Here is a 22,899-nt window from a genome sequence, read left to right as displayed (position 1 = left end):
AAATAAAAAAATATGAATTATATTATTGTAGTTTTATTTTTTCTTCAAAAAAATGCTGTAAATTATTCAACCTGATATTTCAATGAATGAATACTTCTCCATTGTCAGGTATTTTTGTTATTGTTTTACATTTGATCCAATTCGAATACATTGATTCAGTTAAATATACAATTCGAACGATTGATATTGGTGTTTTAAATTATTATATTGTTAATACACCTCCAAATAGAATGTAACTAATAATATAATATAACATTTTTTCATAACAACAAAGACAAAAACTCAACAAAAGTTTAAAAACAATAAAATCAACAATATGTATTTTAAATGTTGTTAATACGTCAGTATGAAATGTATAACTAATGATCATGTGATCATTATTATAATGAATATTATGAAAAGTGGTTTTAAATGCCGACATAACTTCTCACGAGATTGACATCAATTAAAACGATATTTATATTGTAAAGTATGCAGTTAATTTTCAATTTGAAAGAAAAACGTGATAATTTTCAATTAGTTTGCTTATACATTATCCCAATTAACGAATTAATCATTTTTGGATAGTGAAAAGCATAAAAGTAAATTTTTCCATCATATATTGCTATTCAACATAGTGCGTTTCAATCTGAACATTCTCAAGTGGGAAGTGTCATGAAAATAATAACAAAAAAAGTAAACGGCAGTTTTATACATGGTTATATCTTAATATTAAACTTATTCCTCTTCCTCTGTTACATCCCCTTCGGCTCCTTGTGATACGCTGACTTCTTCGATCAGTGGCGCGTCTTCATCGTTTTGCACTTCGGGGGTTTCTGGTTCTTCTATTTGGGGCTCAGCTTGGATTTCTTCGATTTCTTCAGCTACTACGGGCTCTTCAACTTCAGGTGCGCTTTCCTCGACAGCAGCGGCACTTGCTTCGTTGGCGAGTTCAGCCTCTTGTCTTTCCAATTCTGCCAGCTCTGCTTCTTGCTTAGCTAATGCGGCCAATTCTGACTCTTGACGGGCAATTTCAGCTAATTCTGATGCCTATAAACAACAATAACGATTCCTTAATATCTTATAAAAATTATATATGTATATAATTATATATGTAATTCAAAATAAACCAAACAAACCTGTCTAGCAAGTTCAGCTTCTTGTTCCTCACCGGCTAGTTTCTCAAGTTCGGCTAATCTGGAAAGTTCTTTTTGTCTTTGTTCTTCTTCTTCAGCTAATCTTGCCTCTTCGGCTAACTTAGCTTCTTCAGCTTTTTTCGCTTCCTCAGCCAAGCGAGCCTCTTCGGCTAATTTAGCTGCTTCGGCTAATTTTGCTTCCTCGGCTAATCTAGCTTTTTTCGCTTTTTCAGCTTTTTTCGCCTCTTCAGCTAATTTAGCTTCTTCAACCTTTTTCGCTTCTTCTGCGAGCTTAGCTGCCTCTTCATCCTAAAATTTGCCATCCGATTAAAAAAGAATTTACAAAAACGAATACCCATAGATTACAACTGGTGTAATATGTACCTTTTTAGCTTGTTCTGCCTTCTTTTCCAACTCGGCTGCACGGTCAGAAGCCGCTTGTGCTGCCAACTCTTCTTGTCTGGCTAATTCAGATGCCCTGGCTGCTTCATCGCGTCTCGCTTGTTCTTTTTTCTTCAGTGCCAGCTCTTCAGCAATGGCTCTACAAATTGTCTATGTGAAATCCCCTGCATTGCAAAATTACTAGAGACATTCTATTGTGAACGACATACCTTTCTTCGGCAAGTTTGGCTTCTTCTTGCCTCTTCTTTTTGCGCTCCGCTAGTCGTTCTGCTTCAGCAGCGTTATCAACTGGAGACGGTTCAACGGTTCTAAACCTTTCCAACCGTTCGGCTTTAGCAGCCTTTAATTCTTTGCCAGGATCGTCCATTATCATTGGCGGTTGGAATTTCCTACTTGGTCGATCAGGCAGCAGTTTTACTATACAAATTCCAAAACAATGCTAGTGAGTCTCTCGAAAGCCTTAATACGAAATTTAATCTTCATCCACTACATGTATGTATATTGAATATAAGTGAAAGGCTCGTTTATATTTATTGTAAATAGATAGACTTACATTCGCAATTCGAAGATGTGACGTTCCCAGGGTAGATTGTTGAAGATTTTATATATGTATTTTGGAAAAAATCTATATTTGATGTAAGACTCTCAAAGGAGTGTCTCGGAATTGTGTTTGTCGTTATTTTTTAACCATATTTACATTTCTTTTTCATGCTGATAGTTATATTTGAAGAATGCACAAGAGTGATAATATCTGTCATATAGCTTTTTTTATTAATTTATTTGTTCGAACTGTAATAATCACTGTTATATTCTTGGGTGACAGCGGAAAGCCTTTCATATTCATAAGTGAATTGAGTATTTTTAAATATAGCCTTTCTACAGCAAAATAAGCCTTATTGATATATCAGGTACATTTCGAAGCTCAAAAAATTTAAATCCTTAAAATACGTTTAATTAGTTATGTTAAATAAAAAAAGCATTTTTATTATAAAAATTAATTTGCGTAAAAATGGCATGCTTGAGTTAAGGTAGTTGGCGAAAAATAAATTATTTCAAAGTTGTTTTTATTGTTTTATATTTTTTGCAAAATTAATACATTTTTTATTGTTTTGTTGGTTTAAATTTGTTTTGTGTGCTTGTTTTGAGTTTTGTATAAATGTTTATGAGATGTTTTTTGCTCTATGTACATCAGAAGAGATCATTTATTAAGCGTTTTGAAAATCTCTTACATATATATATATATATTTATTAATTATAGCAAAAATAACTCAAAAATTATCACATTATTAAAAATATATATTACACCTTTAGTAGAGCAACTTTGTATTATTATCACAAACTTTTATAAAGCCAATTTTAAAAGTTAAAACAATAATTAGCACTACTTTGAATGTGTTGAAATATTTTAGAACAAAAGTTTGTAATAATAATTAATTGTAAAAATAAACAATGAGATAAAATCCCCTGTTGCTCAAACGATATGTAATTTGAAATTTATAATTGACTTTATATTTTGTGATACGTTTTCACCTCAATCTATAAAAATATGAAGCTTAAATCAAACGATCACTAATAATATAAACATTTCGTTTCAAAAAATGATTATATTAAAAATTTTCAGTCAAAATAAAAAATCTATATATGAGGTAGTAATTATAATAAAAAAAGCTAATCACAGAAATGAGTAAGTACATTGTAAGTCAAAATTTTATATTATTTTGAAACACGGCAAAAGAAAAAACTTCAAAAGTCGGTTTTAATCGACGGTTGGTCTAAGCCGTCGTATATAATAAGGCGTTCGACCTTCACTAAATACGTACTTCAATGTGTGTATTTGTGTTTATTAGGTGATGATGATGATGATGATGGTTTTGTGTTGTGTGATGAATGCGTTGATAGTATGTGTGTTATATAATTAGGAGCATTCCACCAAGGCGGGCTGTTCCTTCTTGTCAGGTGCCGCTGTAAGAGACACGGTCACACTTTTGGTTAGGTATTACATTTTATTCGCCCCTCGTAACATCCACCACATTCGACAACTCATTAATATTTCCCATCACAAAGCTTAAGGAAATGTTAACAACAAACGGTATGCTGTGAATAGTTAGAGGGGAATTTAATTGTTTTGTTTTCAAATTGAAAATGGATTTAAATGCATTTGCGCTTTTGTTCACGATATAAAAATTCAATATGACACTGTAGTTTCATTAACAATTTTCCAACTGATTCAAATCAGATGCTCTCTTTTTCGAAGAGTCTACCGAGGCCTACTAAACATATTTTTCCGAAACTCGTGTATACTTCCAGTGTATTTTTCAATTTTTTGTTTTTGTTTAATGAACTTAATCATATAAAAAAATAAATTTAAATTTCATTAACCGTATCATATATGGATTAAGAGAAGAAGTTACAAACTTATGAAGCATTTTTTCCTAGTTTAAATATGGAAATTTGAAGACTATGTCTATATCGCCAGAGAATTCATCGATGATGATTCTTTATACAGTTTTTGCAAGCCTATTTCACCCTTTTGCAAATGAAATTCACCCTTTTGCAAATGAAATTCATCCTTTTGCAAATGAAATTCATCCTTTTGCAAATGAAATTAATACTTTTGCAAATGAAATTAATTCTTTTGCAAATGAAATTAACCCTTTTTCAAATGAAATTCATCCTTCACAAATATTGTATTAAAAAATAAAGAAACCGAATTCAACAATATGTGCTTTTTATGTATTTTAGTTTAAACTTATATTTATATTTGTAAATACATATTTATTTAGAAGGTGCAAATATTATTTTTATTTTGGAACGTCCAACATACTATTTATGTATGTACAAATATAAATATAAGTTGAAACTAAAATACATAAAAAGCACATATTGTTTAATTCGGTTTCTTTATTTTTTAATACGATTTTTGAAAAGATTGAATTTCATTTGCAAAAGGGTTAATTTCATTTGCAAAAGAATTAATTTCATTTTCAAAAGTATTAATTTCATTTGCAAAAGGATGAATTTCATTTGCAAAAGGATGAATTTCATTTGCAAAAGGGTGAAATAGGCTTGCAAAAACTGTATGAGCCGTTATATTTGAGATTAGTGTAAGTGCAATTTTCAGTTCCAAAAACACTATTTCTGTTTGACCTAATTCACAAATTGTTATCACTTCTTGTAATTCGATGTAACCAGAATCTCGGAATAGCAGAATAAACGTATTACAGGCCACCAGTATTTTTAAATATTGTTTAACGAAAAACATTACATTTAATGTTTTGTGAGATATAGGTTTTTAATTCCAAATTGACCGTTTCTCATTTCAAATTGACCCTTTTTCATTTCAAATTAAACCTTTTTCATTTCAAATTGACCCCTTTCAATGTCGATTCGAAATAAAAAAAGATAAATTTGGAATGAAAAACCAATCTATATATAATATATGCGATGCGGTGCAAACGATCGACAAGCGCCAGACAGACTGAACCACAGATTAACGACACGTGTACCTTATGCGTGCGTACTGCTCGCACTTACACTAAAGCGAAATCTACCCGAAGTCCCGACATACCTACCCTGTATACGTTCTGTGCTTCTGATACTTTAGTTTCGAATTTTGCCTTATTAAACTCGCCAGAAATTAATCTGTGCACATCGAAAGGTTACTCGTGATGTGATGTGCAATCTATCATTCGTGAAGTTGAGAATTGCGTTTAAAGCAGCCATCCAGTTAATCTGTGGTTCAGTCTGTCTGGCGCTTGTCGATCGTTTGCACCAAACCCAATATATGATATATCTCTCGAAATGAAGAAAGGTGGACTTGTACCACTTTCAATTATAACTGCTTAGTTATCAAAATTCCAGTAAAAATATTTGAATTAAACATTATATTCCACAAAATTCATTCCAAAATCTTCTAAGATAAGTTATTCGATTATCGACAACTTAATATATTCAAAATCAATCATCAATGAAGAATATATTTGACCTTGTTTCCAATCTCATCTTATAAATATAGTCCAATATTCTTGTTTAGTTTATAGTCATGCATTTTATATCTCACTCACCGAATAAGAGAGTTTTGAAAGTCAGTTTAGGCCCACCTGTACTAAGTGCACATTTAAATTTTGTATATCGTGAACAAAATAATGTTAAATTTATTCTGCCTTGATGTAAAATAGTACTTATTTAACTGTAAGCAATTCTTATTTACATTTTATATATTTTATCTCAATGTTTTATAATGAAAAAAAAAAGAAGAAAAGATTAAGATAATAAAAGAATATGAATACTAAATAAATAATAATTGGCAGGATTCAAAGAATTACATTATTACTAAAATGTTAAATTAATAGATTATAAAATAAAAATGATACCTATTCTAAATAAAAATGAAAAAAAAGCATTTGCCACAGGGGAGAAATCTTGATGGTGTATTTTTTTTTAATTTTATTTTACAAAGCTCACTTGCGGCGTCTTTTGATATTGAAAAAGAAAGTAAAAAAGAAATGAGATGATACAATGCTTAGGCTTTGAAATGTAATAATACCTGTGACGGATTCGAGGGCCAAACCGACTGCTGCAAGTCTGTTCTTGGCATAGAACGACAGCAAGTTCACATCGTCTCTGATGGACATTTCATGGTACATAGGTCTACGGGTAGATTGAGCCTTTGGACCGGCATACTTGACGCATGACAGATGAGTACGGCCTATCGGATCGGTTCCAAACCAGGAATTGTCAGACGGTTGATTAAAGAGAAAAAGAGGTATGTTCTAATTACAAATACATACATTTTTATATAAAAATAATATAAAATAAACATAATTTTTGTGAAAAATGAATGAACTCATGAGGATGGTATATTTACAATGAATTATTTTTCATTTACACACTGTATGTATAATACATAATGTTGAGTTCATAATTAGAAATCCACTTTTGCCCATTATAAAGGAATCTATTTATACTGAATGGTCTTCAGAAACGATCTTGGATTAGCAATAAATGAAGTAGTTAAATGAGACCGATTTGGATTAAATTCATATATAATATTTATATGAAATACTTAAAGTGACACTCACTTATCAATTTTTTGTAGTATTACATTAAATGCATTAAATCATGTAAAAGTTATATAATCAAATTAATTATATTTCTTTTAAACATGAGATTTGCATTTATTGAAATACCACAATTTTTGTAAACTGATAAATCCAAAGTGCAAACATACTTAGTTACACCCTAAATATTCTTTTTCCTAACAAGTTATTGGAAATAAGTTACTGAGTTATCTACGGGGAAACAAAATATAGTTATATGTAGAATACTTATGTAATATTTAAAGTTATTCACATCAATATGTTTTATGTACGAATTATATAAAACCATTAGTGTTATTGGTATATATTTATACCAATTGGTATACATTATAAAAACCATTATAACATTGCAATCCAATTATATTTGGTAATATTATGTTATGGGTAAAATAATCAACATGGATATATAAACAGATCTACTATAAACATCAAAAGCATCAAAAATAATTATATGTATATCTCATTGTTACGAGATAGTGATACGAATCTTTCAAATCGGCCATCATATAACATTAAAATTAAAAGATTTTTAATAAAACGCAAGTATCCATACGATTCGTGTTATTGTATACGATTGCCGATTTACCAATCTTTTGAAACAAGGAATAAGACGTGGATTCGGTTATAAATTATGTATTCAATCTTATGTCACGTTTTGTATTCCATATAATATACCTGTGAACCTCTTCAGTGGCTCCGGGTACCACGACCTGCTGATAATGTCCCTCGCCACATTCCTTATGGGCATTACCATACGATCGAGATAATTCTCAAAAGAGAATTTGGACGATATCGCTGGTAAAATCGGATCATTGTACCTGAAGTTAGGGAGTTACAGTTCAGTTAATGCGTGTACATATGTTCAGTTATAGTTTCAATATGTATTGTAACCATAGATGTAGAATAACCTAGATATACCATTACATACAAATTTCGTTGGAGATCTTGTCGCCACTAACTGAGGGGTGCGGGGGGTTTAACTATCGGTGAAATGGTAAAAAAAAGGAAGAAACGCAGCAGTCGGCAGTGGTCAGCAACCAGTTTATGTATATGTAAATGCACTGAAGTTTTATTTTATTAGACACTCCGCGAGACAGTAAACCAAACTAATAAAGCCATATTAAGAAAAAATATTTAGCTATACACACTATATTAAACTACAAATGTATGTTACTATAATAAAACCATCATTAACTATTACAATATTTACACATTAGTAACTTCCACAAGAATCAATTTTAAAGCTGACACTTTAATATTTAGTTCATTATTTGTAGTTTTAAACTTAATGTCGATTTCTGAATTTCCTTCAGTGTCAACAAGATATACATGTGGCAGAGGTTGTCGACCGCTGTTCCATCAGTGCATAGAAGACTACATACATCGTGCCGATATTTCATTATATGTTAAAATACTACTATAATTGAAGACATTATATATTAATTCTTAGATATGATATGTGATTAGGGTTGCCAGATGGAATCCAAAAGGAGGACATGTCTTCCTTTTCCATGTTTTGTCCTCCCGTCCTCCCTTACCTACTGTAAGTCCTCCTTTTTGTTAAAAACATCGGGCGGGACTGGCGGAACATACATAATTCCGTTCTGGAAATTTCAAAGATACTTCAATCCGTACTTCATATGCTTCGTAATCGGAGAAACAACAATTTTTTGCCACTAAGTGTAAGAGAACAGCTTCGTGATAATGACTTCGTGAAACGAGTCCATTTCCGACGAATTTTTCAGTGTTTACAAGGCTTGTGAAGATTACTTGATGGAATGGATGATACCCTTGGAAGATTTCAAATGTTTTGAGTGGATGACATTGCTGAAAGAGAACGAAAACCTAAAATATGATGATTTAGTTTCATGCATTGAGTTCTCGAGCATCAGAGGTATAGAGATTGACGATGTTAAGCTACACGATCAATTTTGTAACTTGATTTCATTCCTTAAATCAAAATCAGATGAAGATGAAGCAAATTATGATTTGAAGTTGCACGAGCAGTGGACAATCTACTTCAAAAGTGTTAAAAACATTGAATGTTTCTCAGAACTGCTCAAGATCTGCGAGTTTTATTTTTGTATAAGGGCACATAACGCAAATGTGAAAAGAGTTTTTTCACTGATTAATACTCAGTGGAGCAAAGAGAGGAATAGACTAAGTGTGCAGTCAGTTAAATCTTTAATTCTTACTCAATACTTCAAAAACATGACATGTGAAGATTTTTATAATTATTTGTTAAAAAACCAAGAACTTCTTTCCAAAATTGGCAGCTCAGCTAAATATGATTAAAATAAAGTAAAACAATATAAAAAAATTCGTTTAATTTCTGAATGTCCTCCTTTTTTACAGAAAATCCTCTTTTTTAGACCCATCTGCCCTCCTTTATCAAATTATCATCTGGCAACCCTATATGTGATGCCATCCGCCTTTTTACATATGTTTTCTTGAGTAATTGTAACACAATTTCACTGAACACGTTGGCATTTTCGAAAAATGTCAATCAACATTCCTACTTAGAAGCTAACTAGCTAACTAGCACTAGAGGGTGCATGATCTGTACTTTTTTTTGTGTGTGCATGGTCTAACAGGGTGATCGGCTTACGGCGTCAGGGCGTATCTATGGTATTCTATATCTATGATTGTAACATATAATAATGTACCTGGAAAGAGTGGTAATGGGTGCTACGCTGGTTGCACGTGGCACAGCATTGTGGATCCTTTGCAAAAGAGCGGAAGTTTGCGCTCTTATTTTGCGACTTTCATCTTCCCAATCCTAAAAGTAAAACATAAGTGAATACTGTGTACATTTTTTCAATATAAAAATGAATGTTTGTTTACTATTCTTCTATACAAATCTTCTGTTTTCAATCAAGTACCACCAAATTCGGTATACATGGTATTTTAACTTGGACGATATTTTTTACTATTTTTACATATACTTACATATTCTCGAGCTATTAAATTCTCACATGCAAGCTGTTTATACGGAAGAAGATGAGAACAAAAATGATTTATTAAAAATTAACCTTAGAGGTATTGGAGCATAGGAATTCTTCGGTGGCGGAGTATCCTATGGATGAACGATGCTTGTGCTCGATACGATCCAGCTCCCTGATGACCACTGAGGGGCGAACACGGATGGTGACGATCTTATGGGGCGCCGTACGGGACATTATCAGCCTCTGCCCCCCGCCCGGCACGTACGTCGGATAGTACGCGGACACGGCATGGACCTGGAAATGCAATACACATGCAATTTTCACCAAATGTTTGCAGCATATGATCCGTATATATGTATTACTTTATTTTAAATATGAATGCTCGAGCGTTTGCCAAACACTCCTCGGTGCGATATAAATAATTAGACGTCATCATAGCTATACTGCTAAATATAACAACTCTTTGAAAACGATTCACTGGTGAAGAATTCCCGACAAAATTACGTCGGGACGTTTCGAAATATATATATTGCTTTCTATGTAGGTATGTAGGTATGTACCTGAGAAACTCGGTCGAATTTCTATAATTGTATTGTGTGAATCATACTTCGAAATTAAATTTACACTCGATGGAAATCTTAAAATAAGTGTGTAACTAAATAGCGTCTTAGTTTATAAGTTTATACAATCAAATAATAAACAATTACACACTTAACATTATGAGGTAATGAAGTTATTAAGAGGGCTGGACACCAGCGCCTTGTCCATACAAACGTATTACACTTCTCCCTTCCTCAATTATGGCACTAGAGAAACTATTTTTTAATATGCTATGGATATCCACCATTGGGATGCATCTATCGTTTTATTTTTTTGATTAGTTATTTTTTATAGGAGCTAGGAGCCGCCAAACATCTATAAAATCACCTCTTTTTTACACCTACGAAAAGAGTCCAGCGTACTTATGTAACGGTCGATTTTTAAAAAAATACGCGCATAGTTGCACAGAAAATATCTTTCTCATACTGATGATGAAATTTTTTTAAAAATTGGTCCATTTTTGGAGGAGAAAATAGGAGAATACGAAACTTCGATTTTGTCGATTTAAAATACGTATTATCTGGTCGAAGCGCAACTGTCGCATTCACTCAATATATATATTGATATATATTGTTGCATTCACTCAAAATATGTATCGAAGAAAGGAACGGCAACAAAATTAAGGTTTCGGGTGTACAGCCCTCTTAATTATCTTATATAAAAATGTCAAAAAGTACATATGTATGTTGTATATTATAAATAAGTATAATATATATAATATATTGCACTGGAGAGTAATACAAGTTAATTTTAAATATAATATGTGTTTACTTAAGGTTTTGCAGTGTCATCAAAGATGATTTTGATTTAATAATTATAATATTTATTGATTCACGAACGAAAATGAAATTTAAATATAGTAAAATAAGAAAGATATTGCAGTAATTGTCTAAAGTAGCTAATAAATTTAGTTTTAAATTTAAAAGTTAGCGCAAATAGCGTTATCAATTATAAGTGAACCATTGTTGGCACGCGAAACTTCTATTGATGTTATTTTTTGACTTTATATCAAAGTGGTTAGTTACCTTATATCTTAATAATAAATATACCTCGATTTGATCTACATTAGCTGTTTTTCTAACGCACAATCTTGATCTTAGTACAACAGAGTAATAAATTAATCGTAACTTAAATCTTGTAAAATTTGCCTTTAGATAAATATCGTCTGAAATTAATTAGTTTGCATACCGAAAAATTCGCTTCAGCATGCCAACATTCTTTAGAATTCTTTACTATAATTTTCTTCACTATTTTATGGTTTATGCCTTTTTTTCAAGTTAAAATAAATACTCCAATATCCAATTATTACAATTTCATCTTAAATAGCACATAAATATGTGTAATGTACAATATAAATGTATAAAATATAAAAGTCTCACCTTTCCAAGGCTATGGATTGGAATATATCTCAGTGGAACCTGCACGATCAGTCGTCAAGTTGAAGTGTAATTGATGACATCAGACAGGTTTATTTATGGAAAATATAAATTTACATTCAATAAAGTCTTCAATTTTCAATCAATCAAATGGTGATATCGAAAATATTTAAATTCCACACAACATTTACAATCAGCTTATGTCTCACTATTGCTGACTCGTGTTTTATAATTACAGTTTTATTATACATACCTTTTATAATACTTATTTTAATATTGAATATTCAATATGTATCACACGTTCAATGCAGTATATACACATAAATAAATACTTACCATATGTTTTCTGTTTTTGCTTCAACATAATGTATATTAAATATTTTTTAAAGCGTGGTATTTTTACATTACATGTGTCAATCAAAATTTCATATTTATCTAGTAATGAAAAACTGCATATGTATATAAAATTATGAAATTGTAGAGAATCTGATCATAACTATTTATGACTTATCAAAGTGTGATTTACAACTTGATCTTGTTGATGGATCAATGCCAGAGGGATCGGAGCCAATTTGTTTTCAAAATATATTTTATATATGTATTTTCGAATTGATTATTTTACTATGCAAATTGTGAAGTTGAAAATTTGAAAGAATTAAATTACACAAATTTACCGATTCTGCATGTCACTGATGACGTTAAAATAGCCACAGTCTATGTATGCACATATGTTAAATCATCTCAAATAATATTGAGTATTTAGTTGCTTGTTTTGGAGTTTATAAGGAAACGGATTCCTCAAATTGGTGATAAATTTGGATCAAGCTCAATTCAATTTTGGAACTAGCTTCAAAGCTATTGATTGTTTCCAACAAATATTCATCCATATATTATATAAGCACTGCATTATACCTTTAGCTTTTGCTCAATGATTTGATCCAACAGAGATGCATATGTTCTAAATTTAGGGATTTTCTATCACCATGTCTTCTCATTTACACTAAATATGTACAATGAGCAAATAAAATTAGAGACTTTTTTTATCTACTTGATCCATGTATGTATGTATGTTCTGAGCTTCATTAATGGATGTAGTTTCCTTAAAAAATCTACACCACGTGTGAAATATTTCAATTTAGAGAATCTTTTTAGTACAATGTGATATTTTTTTTACAAATTTCGTAATATAATCAATTTGGTTTATGAAGGGCTTCATGCCTCTGGTTTCTGTTTTCGAAAAGACCCAAGAAACATAGATCATTGGAAACACCTCTGCAAAGTTTTCTCCCAATTGGAGAAGTTTTATGGAAACGTATTGTTCTCAATTTATTATTATAAATCTTACAACGTTGCATTAGCCTGTTTTCCGTTAATAATCCTTATGAAAAACGTCCATTTATTAATTAATATCACATCATATAATATCAATTTACTTCAGACATAGATATTAGTTTTCTATCGTGGACACAATTATAAACAAAAAAGTTTTAAATTTGCTTCTTTTGAATTCTGAATTAAGTGTTTATTTTTGTCTATGAGATGAACGTCTATTGTTTTCAAAATTGAGTATAGTAACAAATTTAGATCATATTCATAATTAGTATGTATTTTCGTAATGCTTTAGTAAATTAAATTAAGTATAGCAATAATACATATGTACATATATGCATGTACTATTGTTAAATTTTAATCTAAATTATACAAAAATGATTATGTGTAGTTTTAAGCAAGATTGCATTAATATTTCATATTCCATCTGGTTCATGGTTTGTAAATTTTTACCCAAATGATATTTTAGAAATATTTTATATGTGTGAAAGCGGTCATCGGTCAATAAAGTCAAAGCTTGTGAGATTGGATCTAAAATAAAGCACAGTTTAGTCACAACATGGGATCAGCATGGCCAATGACCGTCAAATGGACAGGGCCGAGGAGGGGAAGATTCGGGTCGCGTCTGTAATTTGGTTCAATGTCTCCATGTTTCAGTTTGTCCCATGCCAATTCGATCCATCAGAAATAAAACAATACAATTCGACGGCCAAGCGACTGAAGCGATTACATTTATTCAACCAATACAAAAATAAATAAACAGATCCCGCCAAAACACATTTTTTGATACAAGTATTCGATTATAAATCCTATTATAAAAATATTATTTTGTATTAATAAAAATATATAAGTTCGATCGACTGACTATACATATATATGAAAGGCATTGCTCCTGCGAATATGGGTATTAGTTTTAACGTTATTTTGGCGATTGTACTACTTGGGTATGTGAGTGAAGCTCCATATTCTTTATTTTTTTAGTACAATGCTTTCAAGCTACTATGTAAAGTATCTTTCTAGTTTCAAGTTAGACTCTGTAGGAGTAGTGGCGGTAAGTAGTGCCATGAGGCAAGCGACCAGACGTTGAGGAGCTGTAACTGGCACGGTAGCTTCCTGGACCATCTCCATAGCTGGACGAGCGTTCAGTGGAGTAGTTGTAGTTGGATCCTGGGGCATTTCCATAGCGCCTTTCGGTGGTCGAGGAGTAGTTGGAGACATGGGGTGCTCCAGATCCGCTTCGGCTCTCGGTGGAAGTGTTGTACGAGTAAGAGTACTGCTCATCAGCACGACGTGGTCTGTCCGGGGTGTCCAAGACTACGTAGTGCCTGGGCGTCTGTAAAAATACACCGTCAACATTGTTTTTTCCCCATACAATCTCGCTCTACAGTACCATTCTTCGATATGCATTTAAATTTTTCTATTTTTAACCCTTTCACGACCGCCGGACGGTGTTTTCCCGCTGCGTGGTGTATATAATCTATCGTTGGCTGTGTTCTGTCGTTCTCGTTTTATTTTATAATATCATACTTGTTACATTTTCAAACTGAAACAGGAGGTTTGGTGTGTGCTGCATATGGTGTGTGTGTGAGTGTACGATGGGATATAAGGCGACAAAAAAATGTTTTTAATCGGAAGGACGGAAAGCACCGACCCGTCGTTAAAGGGTTAGTTATACCAGAAAAGGTAAACTCGAGAAAAATAAAAATACAAAAAAAAAAACAATGATTTTTCAACCAAGCGACTTGGCACAACCATGCATACATAAATGAACATACATAATGTAGGTATATAAATAAAGTATAAATAAATGAAAATCTTTGTTGGCGTTTTGTTGTAAATGCAAATACTTTTAAACGAAAATAAAAAATAGTGTGGCCAGAAAACTATCCCAATAAACATGTTTCAATAGAAAATACTCAATATAAAATAGTATTAACAGTGGGAAAAAATCCCAAGTGAAAATACGTACTTTTGACTTTTGATTTGAACTGGACGACTACTTAGAGAGATTTGAAAGCTGAAATTTATTACAAATTAAAGATAAAATACCCGACTACATATTCCAATATTCATTTTAAACCGGAAATTGACATATTTTGAGACATCGACCGAACAACATCAAGATATAGAAAAATCGCGCGATTTAAAAAACACATATATCTCTGAATCTCGAGCCAATCAACATTTTTTTTATTACCAGATTCGTGTTCACTGGGCATATATCTATAAGAAAAGTCATATCTCGTCTCAAAAAACCAAACCAAAAAAAAGTCCGTCATTTGTCGAACAGTGTAATTAATACTTCTAATTTAGCTTTAAGATATTTTATATAAAATTATATTTAGAAGTGTGTAAATATGTAAGTACCCACTCTTATACTTTTTACGGGTTGTTGGTCTAGTTCTAGTAGCCGCACTTGAGAGCCTCTGAATTGTATAGCCATAAAGAAATTCTCTATGATTATTGATTACTACATTTCATTTATTTTTTATTTTACATACGTACATTGAAAATACAAATGAAATAAAATAAATTGAAATACGTAAAGAAAGTATAAATAAATGAAAATCTTTGTTGGTGTTTTGTTGTAAATGAAAATGGACGATGTTGATTTTCATCAATTCAGCTGCCAAAACCATTTTTGTAATACTTACACAAACAAAAAAAAAAAACTTAAAATAGTTTCCAATTCTGCGAAACAAAGACAAAGTGTGTGAGTTCATTGGTTTTTGTCTAAAAATTTTGAAGTTATGCCATAAATGAGTCGTTGAAAATAAAATAGACTTTGTTCTAGTTTTTTTAAAATAAAAATCACCTTTATTCTTTTAAGACATCTACATTTTTTTTATAAAATTACGTATACATTGATAGCGATACATTATTGCACAAAATTAGCCAACAATCAAAGGCGCTTTTATTATCGTTTGGATTCTAAGCAATTTGCGTTCGAATGTTGGAAGTCAAATTGTGTCCCATAAAAAAATACAAATCTTAAATAGATATCTAGTATAAAATAAGCGTTTTGCGTCGTGGAAATCATAAAAATTGTGCGAAAGCGGAGATCAAAAGCGTTATTCGTTCGTTAGAAATTCGCGACTGTTCGTTTTTGAAAGTTAATTGCTAAAAGCTGTGGAACGACCGGATTTGAAATACATAACTATTTCCCTGGAATATAAGCTTATGGAATTCCTGCTGTTGAAATCGAAGTGAACATAACAAACAACAAACGCAGAGACAGATATAACATGTCCAAAAAAAACCTTGGACTACTTTTGTTTGGAAGATAAACACTACTCAGCATATCTTCACATTTTCGCGTTTTATTTCGGAAACAAATACGAAAATTGTAAGATATTATGAACGTGGTACAAAAACCGACAATTTAATCTTATCCAAAAGTAGACAGTAGTTCAATCTGAATATGAAAACATATTTTTTCCTCAATTTGCTCAATTTGTTCGAATATTTTTACGAAATATTATTATTGTATCATCAATTTGAATAATATTATTTTGAAATATGTTATAATCTAATATATTATTTCGAAAGAAACTTTGTAACTATGTAAAGTTTGGGTGGGAGCATCGAAAACAAATCAAAGTTTCTACAACGACGATATCGATATCGTTGAATATTATTCTTTTTCGATTCAAATAAATTTAATAAAAAAACAAATCAATGTTTACTATTACATTAGCCATGTTTAAGTGGTTTATATTACAAATAAAATTAGAAATACCGAGCAAAGCCGGTTAAAACCACTAGTAAACCATATTTTCAATCAAATAACCGGTTTTTTTTAGTTAAACGCTTGACACATTGCATCTCTTTGGAAGCTAAACTTTGACAAATTTACTCAAAAATCTGCTCTCGAATACATTATTGACAGGACCTGCATTAAATTCCGAAAAAAATAAATAAACATCATGTGTAGAAAATCAACGGGAAAAAATCATGCTCAAAACCGTCTACGGAAAATTTCGGAGAAGCTCATAAAATATCTACAGCTTACAAATCCAACGTTGAAATCAAATCATATGTACAAAGTAGTATAAGAAGCGTTTGCGACAAATAAAAACATAACGGTAAACATCCGAAGCTAGGGAAATGTGTACATTTACAAAAAAAATGGCGACGGATATTTACCGAAAGTAATAATAGATACTACATGCATGTGTGTTAATTAGGTGTGCAACCTGAAGCTTTTAGCGTAACTAAATCGATTTTTTTTTTTTGGTTTTTCTCTTTTTTTTGTTGGGTAGGGGTTGTTAGGTTTTTAGTAAGTGGGTGTTTTTAAATACGAGAGCGATTTGTTTTTTCTTCTGTATTTTAATAAGAGGCATAGTTGCTGTAGAAGACTCTGGTCTTTTCTCTGACTGGCATGGTCCTGTGAAGCTGGGGCAGCACTACGTCCATGTGCTGCCTGTCGGGCAAGGCTGCCCTTTCAGCGCCAGAATCCAAGATGAGGTCCTGCTTCCTCACAGCAGACAACACCTTCGCCCTGGTGATGTCCCTGGCTGAGATGTACTCCTTGATGGGCCGGTTGAGCACTTCCTGGCTCGGCTTAATACTGGCCCTGCCCTGAGGACTCAGGATAAACAACTTCTTCTGACGCGGCTGGACTGTTTCTCGTCTTCCAAAGGCTGTTACCGGATCTGCGACTAGGCTGGGTCTTGGCACGAATGGCACCTTCTCCCAGTCCAGTGGGGTGTGCCTGTTCTGCAATGGCCACAAGAACAATGCTGTGGTTAGTCGACGAGCCCATCGACGGGTATGCAGGGCCGATCCACAAAAATGGGCTGGTCTTCCCCATCCAACACACAGGTGCAACCCACTGTTGATCTGCTACGTTAAATGTGAGCAGGTGATGGCTACCGACCTTTGCACATTCACCGAAAATATGGGTGAATACGAATTAATGGAAAGCAGACATGGGGCAAATGTGCATATTCCACGTGTTGCATCATTCTCTGTATATTTCAAATGTGTGGAACAAGTTTAGACCCGTTATTATTACCAAGTTTGTAACCATTATCAGTAGAGGTAGGACCGGAAGAGTGCCGTTCTTTGTTTATTGTTCGCCGTGCATTGTTCATTTTTATTATGAACCTTTTTTTTGCACTCTAGCTTTGTAGTTTGCTCTATTTCCTGGAAAATAGACCCAAAACGCCCTGTTTCCTGGAAAACGCACGCTTACGGTCCTACCTCTAATTATCAGTACCATTTTTCATTAAATACCCAATGTTCAATAGTTTTTTATTGATCCTTCAACAATTATTTTCACATCTTTTACTGCCACCCACATATTTATTATAATGTGGGTGGCTTAATAATTTATTCCAGAAGATAAATTTTTGATGCTTGAAATAATTTTGAATAAATTTTATAAAACAATCTAATTTCCTTCACATTTTAGTTCAAATCATTTTTATCCCCAGAGAGGAGAGTGGGACTTATTTTCCTCCTCGCCACCTTCGCAAAGCATTGAAAGTGTATTAATGTATAAAAAATCGAAAGTGAAGTAAGAAGAGGCTAGTAAAAAAAATTGTCGAAGATTGGATCTCAGAAGATGAATGGTATTGTTATCTTATGGTTCGGTGATTATTCCGCAAAAAGCGATCTCGTGCACGTCACTAAAATCTCGATCACGGAACATCTGGCACCGAAAAACTTCATCAATTGAAAGCCACCCACGCGAAATATTGTACTAACGAGAACTCAAGTGCCAGATATTCCGTATTCGCGATTTTTGTGGCATTGATCGTATTATCGTGCGCGCGATCGCAATGTGCGCAATAATCCGTTTACCGTTACCTTATATGTATATCAAAATTCATCATAGTTTTACACTTGCACTATAAAAAAGAGTCCACGAACTAAGACTTTGGTCTTTATATTATTATTTTAATAAATCAAGTGTACTTTCGTTTCACTTATAAATGAGATGTATGTTGATTAACAAGAACATAAATAAACGTGTTTAATCAAATTCCAGATAAAATGCCAGAGAATGATGCCGATTCAATTCGAGTCATATGCACATTTACCGATCCACTCACATTTCCCGTAGCTCTACTTATTACTGAACAATTGTTATATATAGAAGATAGAAGTTGACGGGAGTTTTAGACCGGCCCTGCATAGGTATATGTAAATGTATTGTAAATTGGTTGTTAGTATCTGTATCTGACATCTTAAAGAAAACCTGAACGAAAGAGCACGTGTAAAGTGAAGACAAGAGACATGGTTGATTTCATCGAAAAAAAAGTACAAATAGTGCAAATTTATGATCTGCGATGATAATGAAAAGATGTTTTTCGCTATCTATCAAATAAATCGTCGCTTGCTCGTATCGTTATTTACACATTACTATGGCAATAACTAAAAGCGTTTTGAAAAGTTTCCAAAACATTACACACGGCACTCGACTCTAACGTTTATTTATTCACCTGATAGAAGATGGCACGCCAAAATTTATTTTTCGTAATGCTTCTCTCATTAGCGAATTTATCTCCAAGAACTCATCTATCACTTTTTGTCGCGTCATAACGTTACGCAGTCTAACTTGAAAGAGAAATTGAACATTTTCATAAGAGGACGTACATATGTATCTCTACAGATCTACCGTATAACTTTTTTTAGCATCTACTTTACATAAAACTTTTAAAAAGGAATATATCACATACATATTGAGTGTGACTGAATATTTATTTATTTATTCACAAATTTGCCATAGAATATGACTTCTTTGAATAGGATGGAATTTTCCTTGAACTCAAAGTAAACTCAATTTTCCAGCAACATTACTGAATTGAAGAGGGGGTAATTACGTTCTGTGAATTTTAAGTAAAATTTCGCAAATTATGTGTAAATTATCGTTTTATTGGTTGGTTTTGTTCAGCGGTTTATGAGCTGTGGGCTCGATAGCGGTTCCGAGCTGCTGTCTAAATTTGGAGTGCTGGACGGCTGAAATGTTTCCGAGATTGAAATCTTAGCAGCCGCTTACAGAATCCTTTTTTTAATTTGACCCTGCCAACGTGGAGGGAGAAGAAGAGAAGAGACGGAGATATGTACGCCAGTAGCAGAAGAACAGAGGCAACATTAGCGGTTATGAGTGGCCCGGAATAATTTCACTCAGCTAACGAGTCTACCGCATGTTTGTTCCATTGCTGAGAGAGGAAAATGAGTTTTCAGATACGAATTTATTTTAAATTCAATCGACAAAGGGTAACACGCACATAATATTTGTAAGGCATTACAAAATAAGCACATCTCAGAAGCTACCCCCTCAGGTTTATATTATTTAAAATTAAATTTAGTTAACAAGCGTAAAAGCTGAAGCTAAAGCTTTTATTTTACATATTTTCAATTATGATATGAAATGAAGTTATGGCCAAAATACAATAAAATACAGTACAAATATAAACAATTGAATAATAAAACGTACGATTTCGGAACTTTTACGCAATTTGCTCAACGGTTGGTGGCGGCGTGGAATTTATTTATTTTCCTTTTGGCCGAATTCCAAAATAAACGCGCGTTTCCTATTTCAAACGTGGATGTTTATACAGCGTTCAATTGAAGATAGATTTCACTGAATTTTTGGTCGAACGTAAAGCGTGCAAAATTCCACAAAACCCCCAATTCATATTAAAAGCGATGAAAAAGTGCACCAAATAAATTAATGATTTAATTTTACATTGCAGAATGCACGTGAATATAAAAGTTTTTGTAATTGTCGGCAAAAGCTACATTTAGACCAAAAACTCAAACGGCATTTTGACGTTTCATATTAATTTAAAATAAAATTTTATTTTGATATGATTTTTTATTATATGTACATATTATTCATATAAATTTGACTGAAATACGCGTAGCTTATTATATTTCGCTTCGTAATATATTATATGTCGACGCAAAGATTCAAATATGTACAAATGTACGCCATTTTCTTCATGTACCGATAAGGCCATAACAACGCTCACTCGAACCACGCACTCATAAAGTATTGAAAAAAGGGAAATATATTCGTGTGTATTAATTATAATAGAATTGGCATTTTAATTGTTCAAACACTACAGAATGCACCTAAAATGTATGCCAACAAAGATTTTCATCCGTACAACCATAATTAAAGTATTTACTCTTTTAATTAGGGGTTTTTTTCTCTTTTTCTCTTCAAAACAACACTGAAAATATGGACATGTCATACTTTAATCACAGTCATGCTGATTTTGGACACTTATGTTGATAAGGGGGGGGGGGAAGAATTCGACAATAAACACTTTTAACTTGAAGGATGCGACTTACCGATACTGAGTAAGACGTCGATGGGCGGTAAGTGCCTGGTCTGCGGGTGGTGTAGAAGTCACTCTCGTACACCATTTTGAAAGGGGTTGTTTTGACGGGGGGCTTAAGGGGGTTCGTTCGTCCGAAGGTGACGGCGTCCGTGCGGCGTCTCTCTGAGTTTTGGCCACGCCGTTGGAAGATCCCCCGCCACCTTCGGGAGCTCCCGTCTCCCCCACTCTTCGTCTTCACCACGCAAACCATGACCGAATATTAATTTTGGCCAGAGATGACCGATGCATTAAATATTTCTGCACTTTCGATGTTCCAACAAGGTTATCTTGCGTTGAGAGATGCAATTGCAGGATGTATGTACATATGTACATAGTTACACGTATATTTGGGTCATCTTCATGCTGAATATTATCTACATACATATAATACGTACATAAACACTTTCAAAATAAACTTATAATTTTGCAACTTGAAGCATTAACATATGGATGTTGATTTTAATTAAAATAATCATTTTAATTGGAAAACTCCAAACAATTTAGCTTTCAATTATAAACGTCGATTATATTATCGTCGATTCGCTCTAAATATCTAAAGTTTCGAGGTATTGTAATGAATATTAAGATATCGCTCGAAACTATTCAGACTATTTTCGTTCACGAAGCGTAGACAAATTTCTAGCATCCAGTTTCTATATTGGTAAGTTTAACAATTGGAAATTTTCTCGAATTTTCCACATACGCGTATTATTTTCCTGCGGTCTTTCTCGTTCATTAGTGACAACGTGTAATTCGTCAAATGTTTATATTGTTTTCTGGCTTTACTGCCAAACTTAATTGCCAACTTCCGGTTCGACGCTTTTCTGTCGATTTTTTGTTTTGTTTTTGCTCATTTCATTCATTAAAATAGATCCAGACCCAAAGATAGCCCAAAATTATAATTTATTGAAAAAATAATTTTAAAGATGAATTATAATACGTTTTCACAAATATCTGGTCAATTTTAGAAGTATAATATATCAATAACGAAACTGTAGTGTAGCTTAACAATGAGTAAACAGGAAACACATTTTTTTAAATGTAACATGTTTACAGGTTCATATTTTGTATCATAAATCAAATTTAACCAGTTTGAAGATAAATGACTAAAAATACAAATGTTTTATTGTATTTTCACTAGAAAAATATTATCTGTCATTAATGTCAAATTCATAATGAAATATCTGTATTCAATTACAGTTTTTTCTCAACCTAGAGAAATCTGATACAACACCCAATCACATATTTAGTAGAATGGTAATTAGACAAAAATTTAATCAAGATCCACTTAATTTGCTTGGGTGTTTAGCCTTTATCCACATAACATCCAACTCATATAATAACTAAACGTATGAAAATGAAACATGAAGTACAGTGAATGTGTCAATAAATGAATGTGTCTCATATTGTGCCATTATTACTTTTTTTTGGTGTATGTCGTTACAAAACATGTTGAAGAGATGTAATGACGATATTTTCCTAGTACGTGAAACATACATACATGTTTGTGGGATGCAAGAATTCCATGACAGTATGACAAGAATAGTATTCATGACACTCAAAGAATAAACTAGAATGAACATTAAATACGCTTTATATTTTAGTAGGGATTGCAATACCGGTATACCGGTTTACAATCGGTTTACAAATAGTCCAAAATTTAAATTAGTAAATATGATTTGTTAAAAATAAAA

General features: G+C 32.5%; 1 protein-coding gene across 2 annotated transcripts; it reads right to left on the bottom strand.

The window, feature by feature from the left end:
• Positions 1-12: 12 nt before the first annotated feature.
• Positions 13-21,407, bottom strand: LOC143918698 (uncharacterized). 2 transcript variants are annotated; one of them, XM_077440691.1, is made up of 10 exons: positions 21,177-21,407; positions 11,541-11,579; positions 9,649-9,855; positions 9,283-9,395; positions 7,292-7,434; positions 6,064-6,225; positions 1,727-1,934; positions 1,500-1,656; positions 1,119-1,424; positions 13-1,029 (listed from the first exon to the last, which is right to left on the bottom strand). In XM_077440691.1, the coding sequence occupies exons 1-10, from the start codon at positions 21,249-21,251 to the stop codon at positions 718-720; spliced, it is 1,722 nt and encodes a 573-aa protein (XP_077296817.1). In that variant the 5' UTR covers positions 21,252-21,407; the 3' UTR covers positions 13-717. The 2 variants fall into 2 exon arrangements, with proteins under 2 accessions (XP_077296817.1, XP_077296816.1); XM_077440690.1 differs by lacking the exon at positions 6,064-6,225 and having other exon boundaries at positions 15-1,029; positions 21,177-21,375.
• Positions 21,408-22,899: the final 1,492 nt, after the last annotated feature.

Source organism: Arctopsyche grandis, chromosome 11 (assembly GCF_051622035.1).
Source record: "Arctopsyche grandis isolate Sample6627 chromosome 11, ASM5162203v2, whole genome shotgun sequence".
Lineage (NCBI taxonomy): Eukaryota > Metazoa > Arthropoda > Insecta > Trichoptera > Hydropsychidae > Arctopsyche > Arctopsyche grandis.
The sequence above is the reverse complement of the archived record's forward strand: the minus strand, read 5'-3'. Positions and strand labels throughout refer to the sequence as shown.

What these genes read in the sequence shown, in the direction of transcription:
- LOC143918698 (XM_077440691.1), bottom strand. Translation starts at nt 21,251, where the DNA reads ATGGTGTACGAGAGTGACTTCTACACCACCCGCAGACCAGGCACTTAC. An exon ending in CGACGTCTTACTCAGTATCG is followed by an intron (nt 11,580 to 21,176) that starts GTAAGTCGCATC and finishes CTGATCGTGCAG; the next exon opens with GTTCCACTGAGATATATTCC. An exon ending in GCCAAACTTGCCGAAGAAAG is followed by an intron (nt 1,657 to 1,726) that starts GTATGTCGTTCA and finishes GACAATTTGTAG; the next exon opens with AGCCATTGCTGAAGAGCTGG.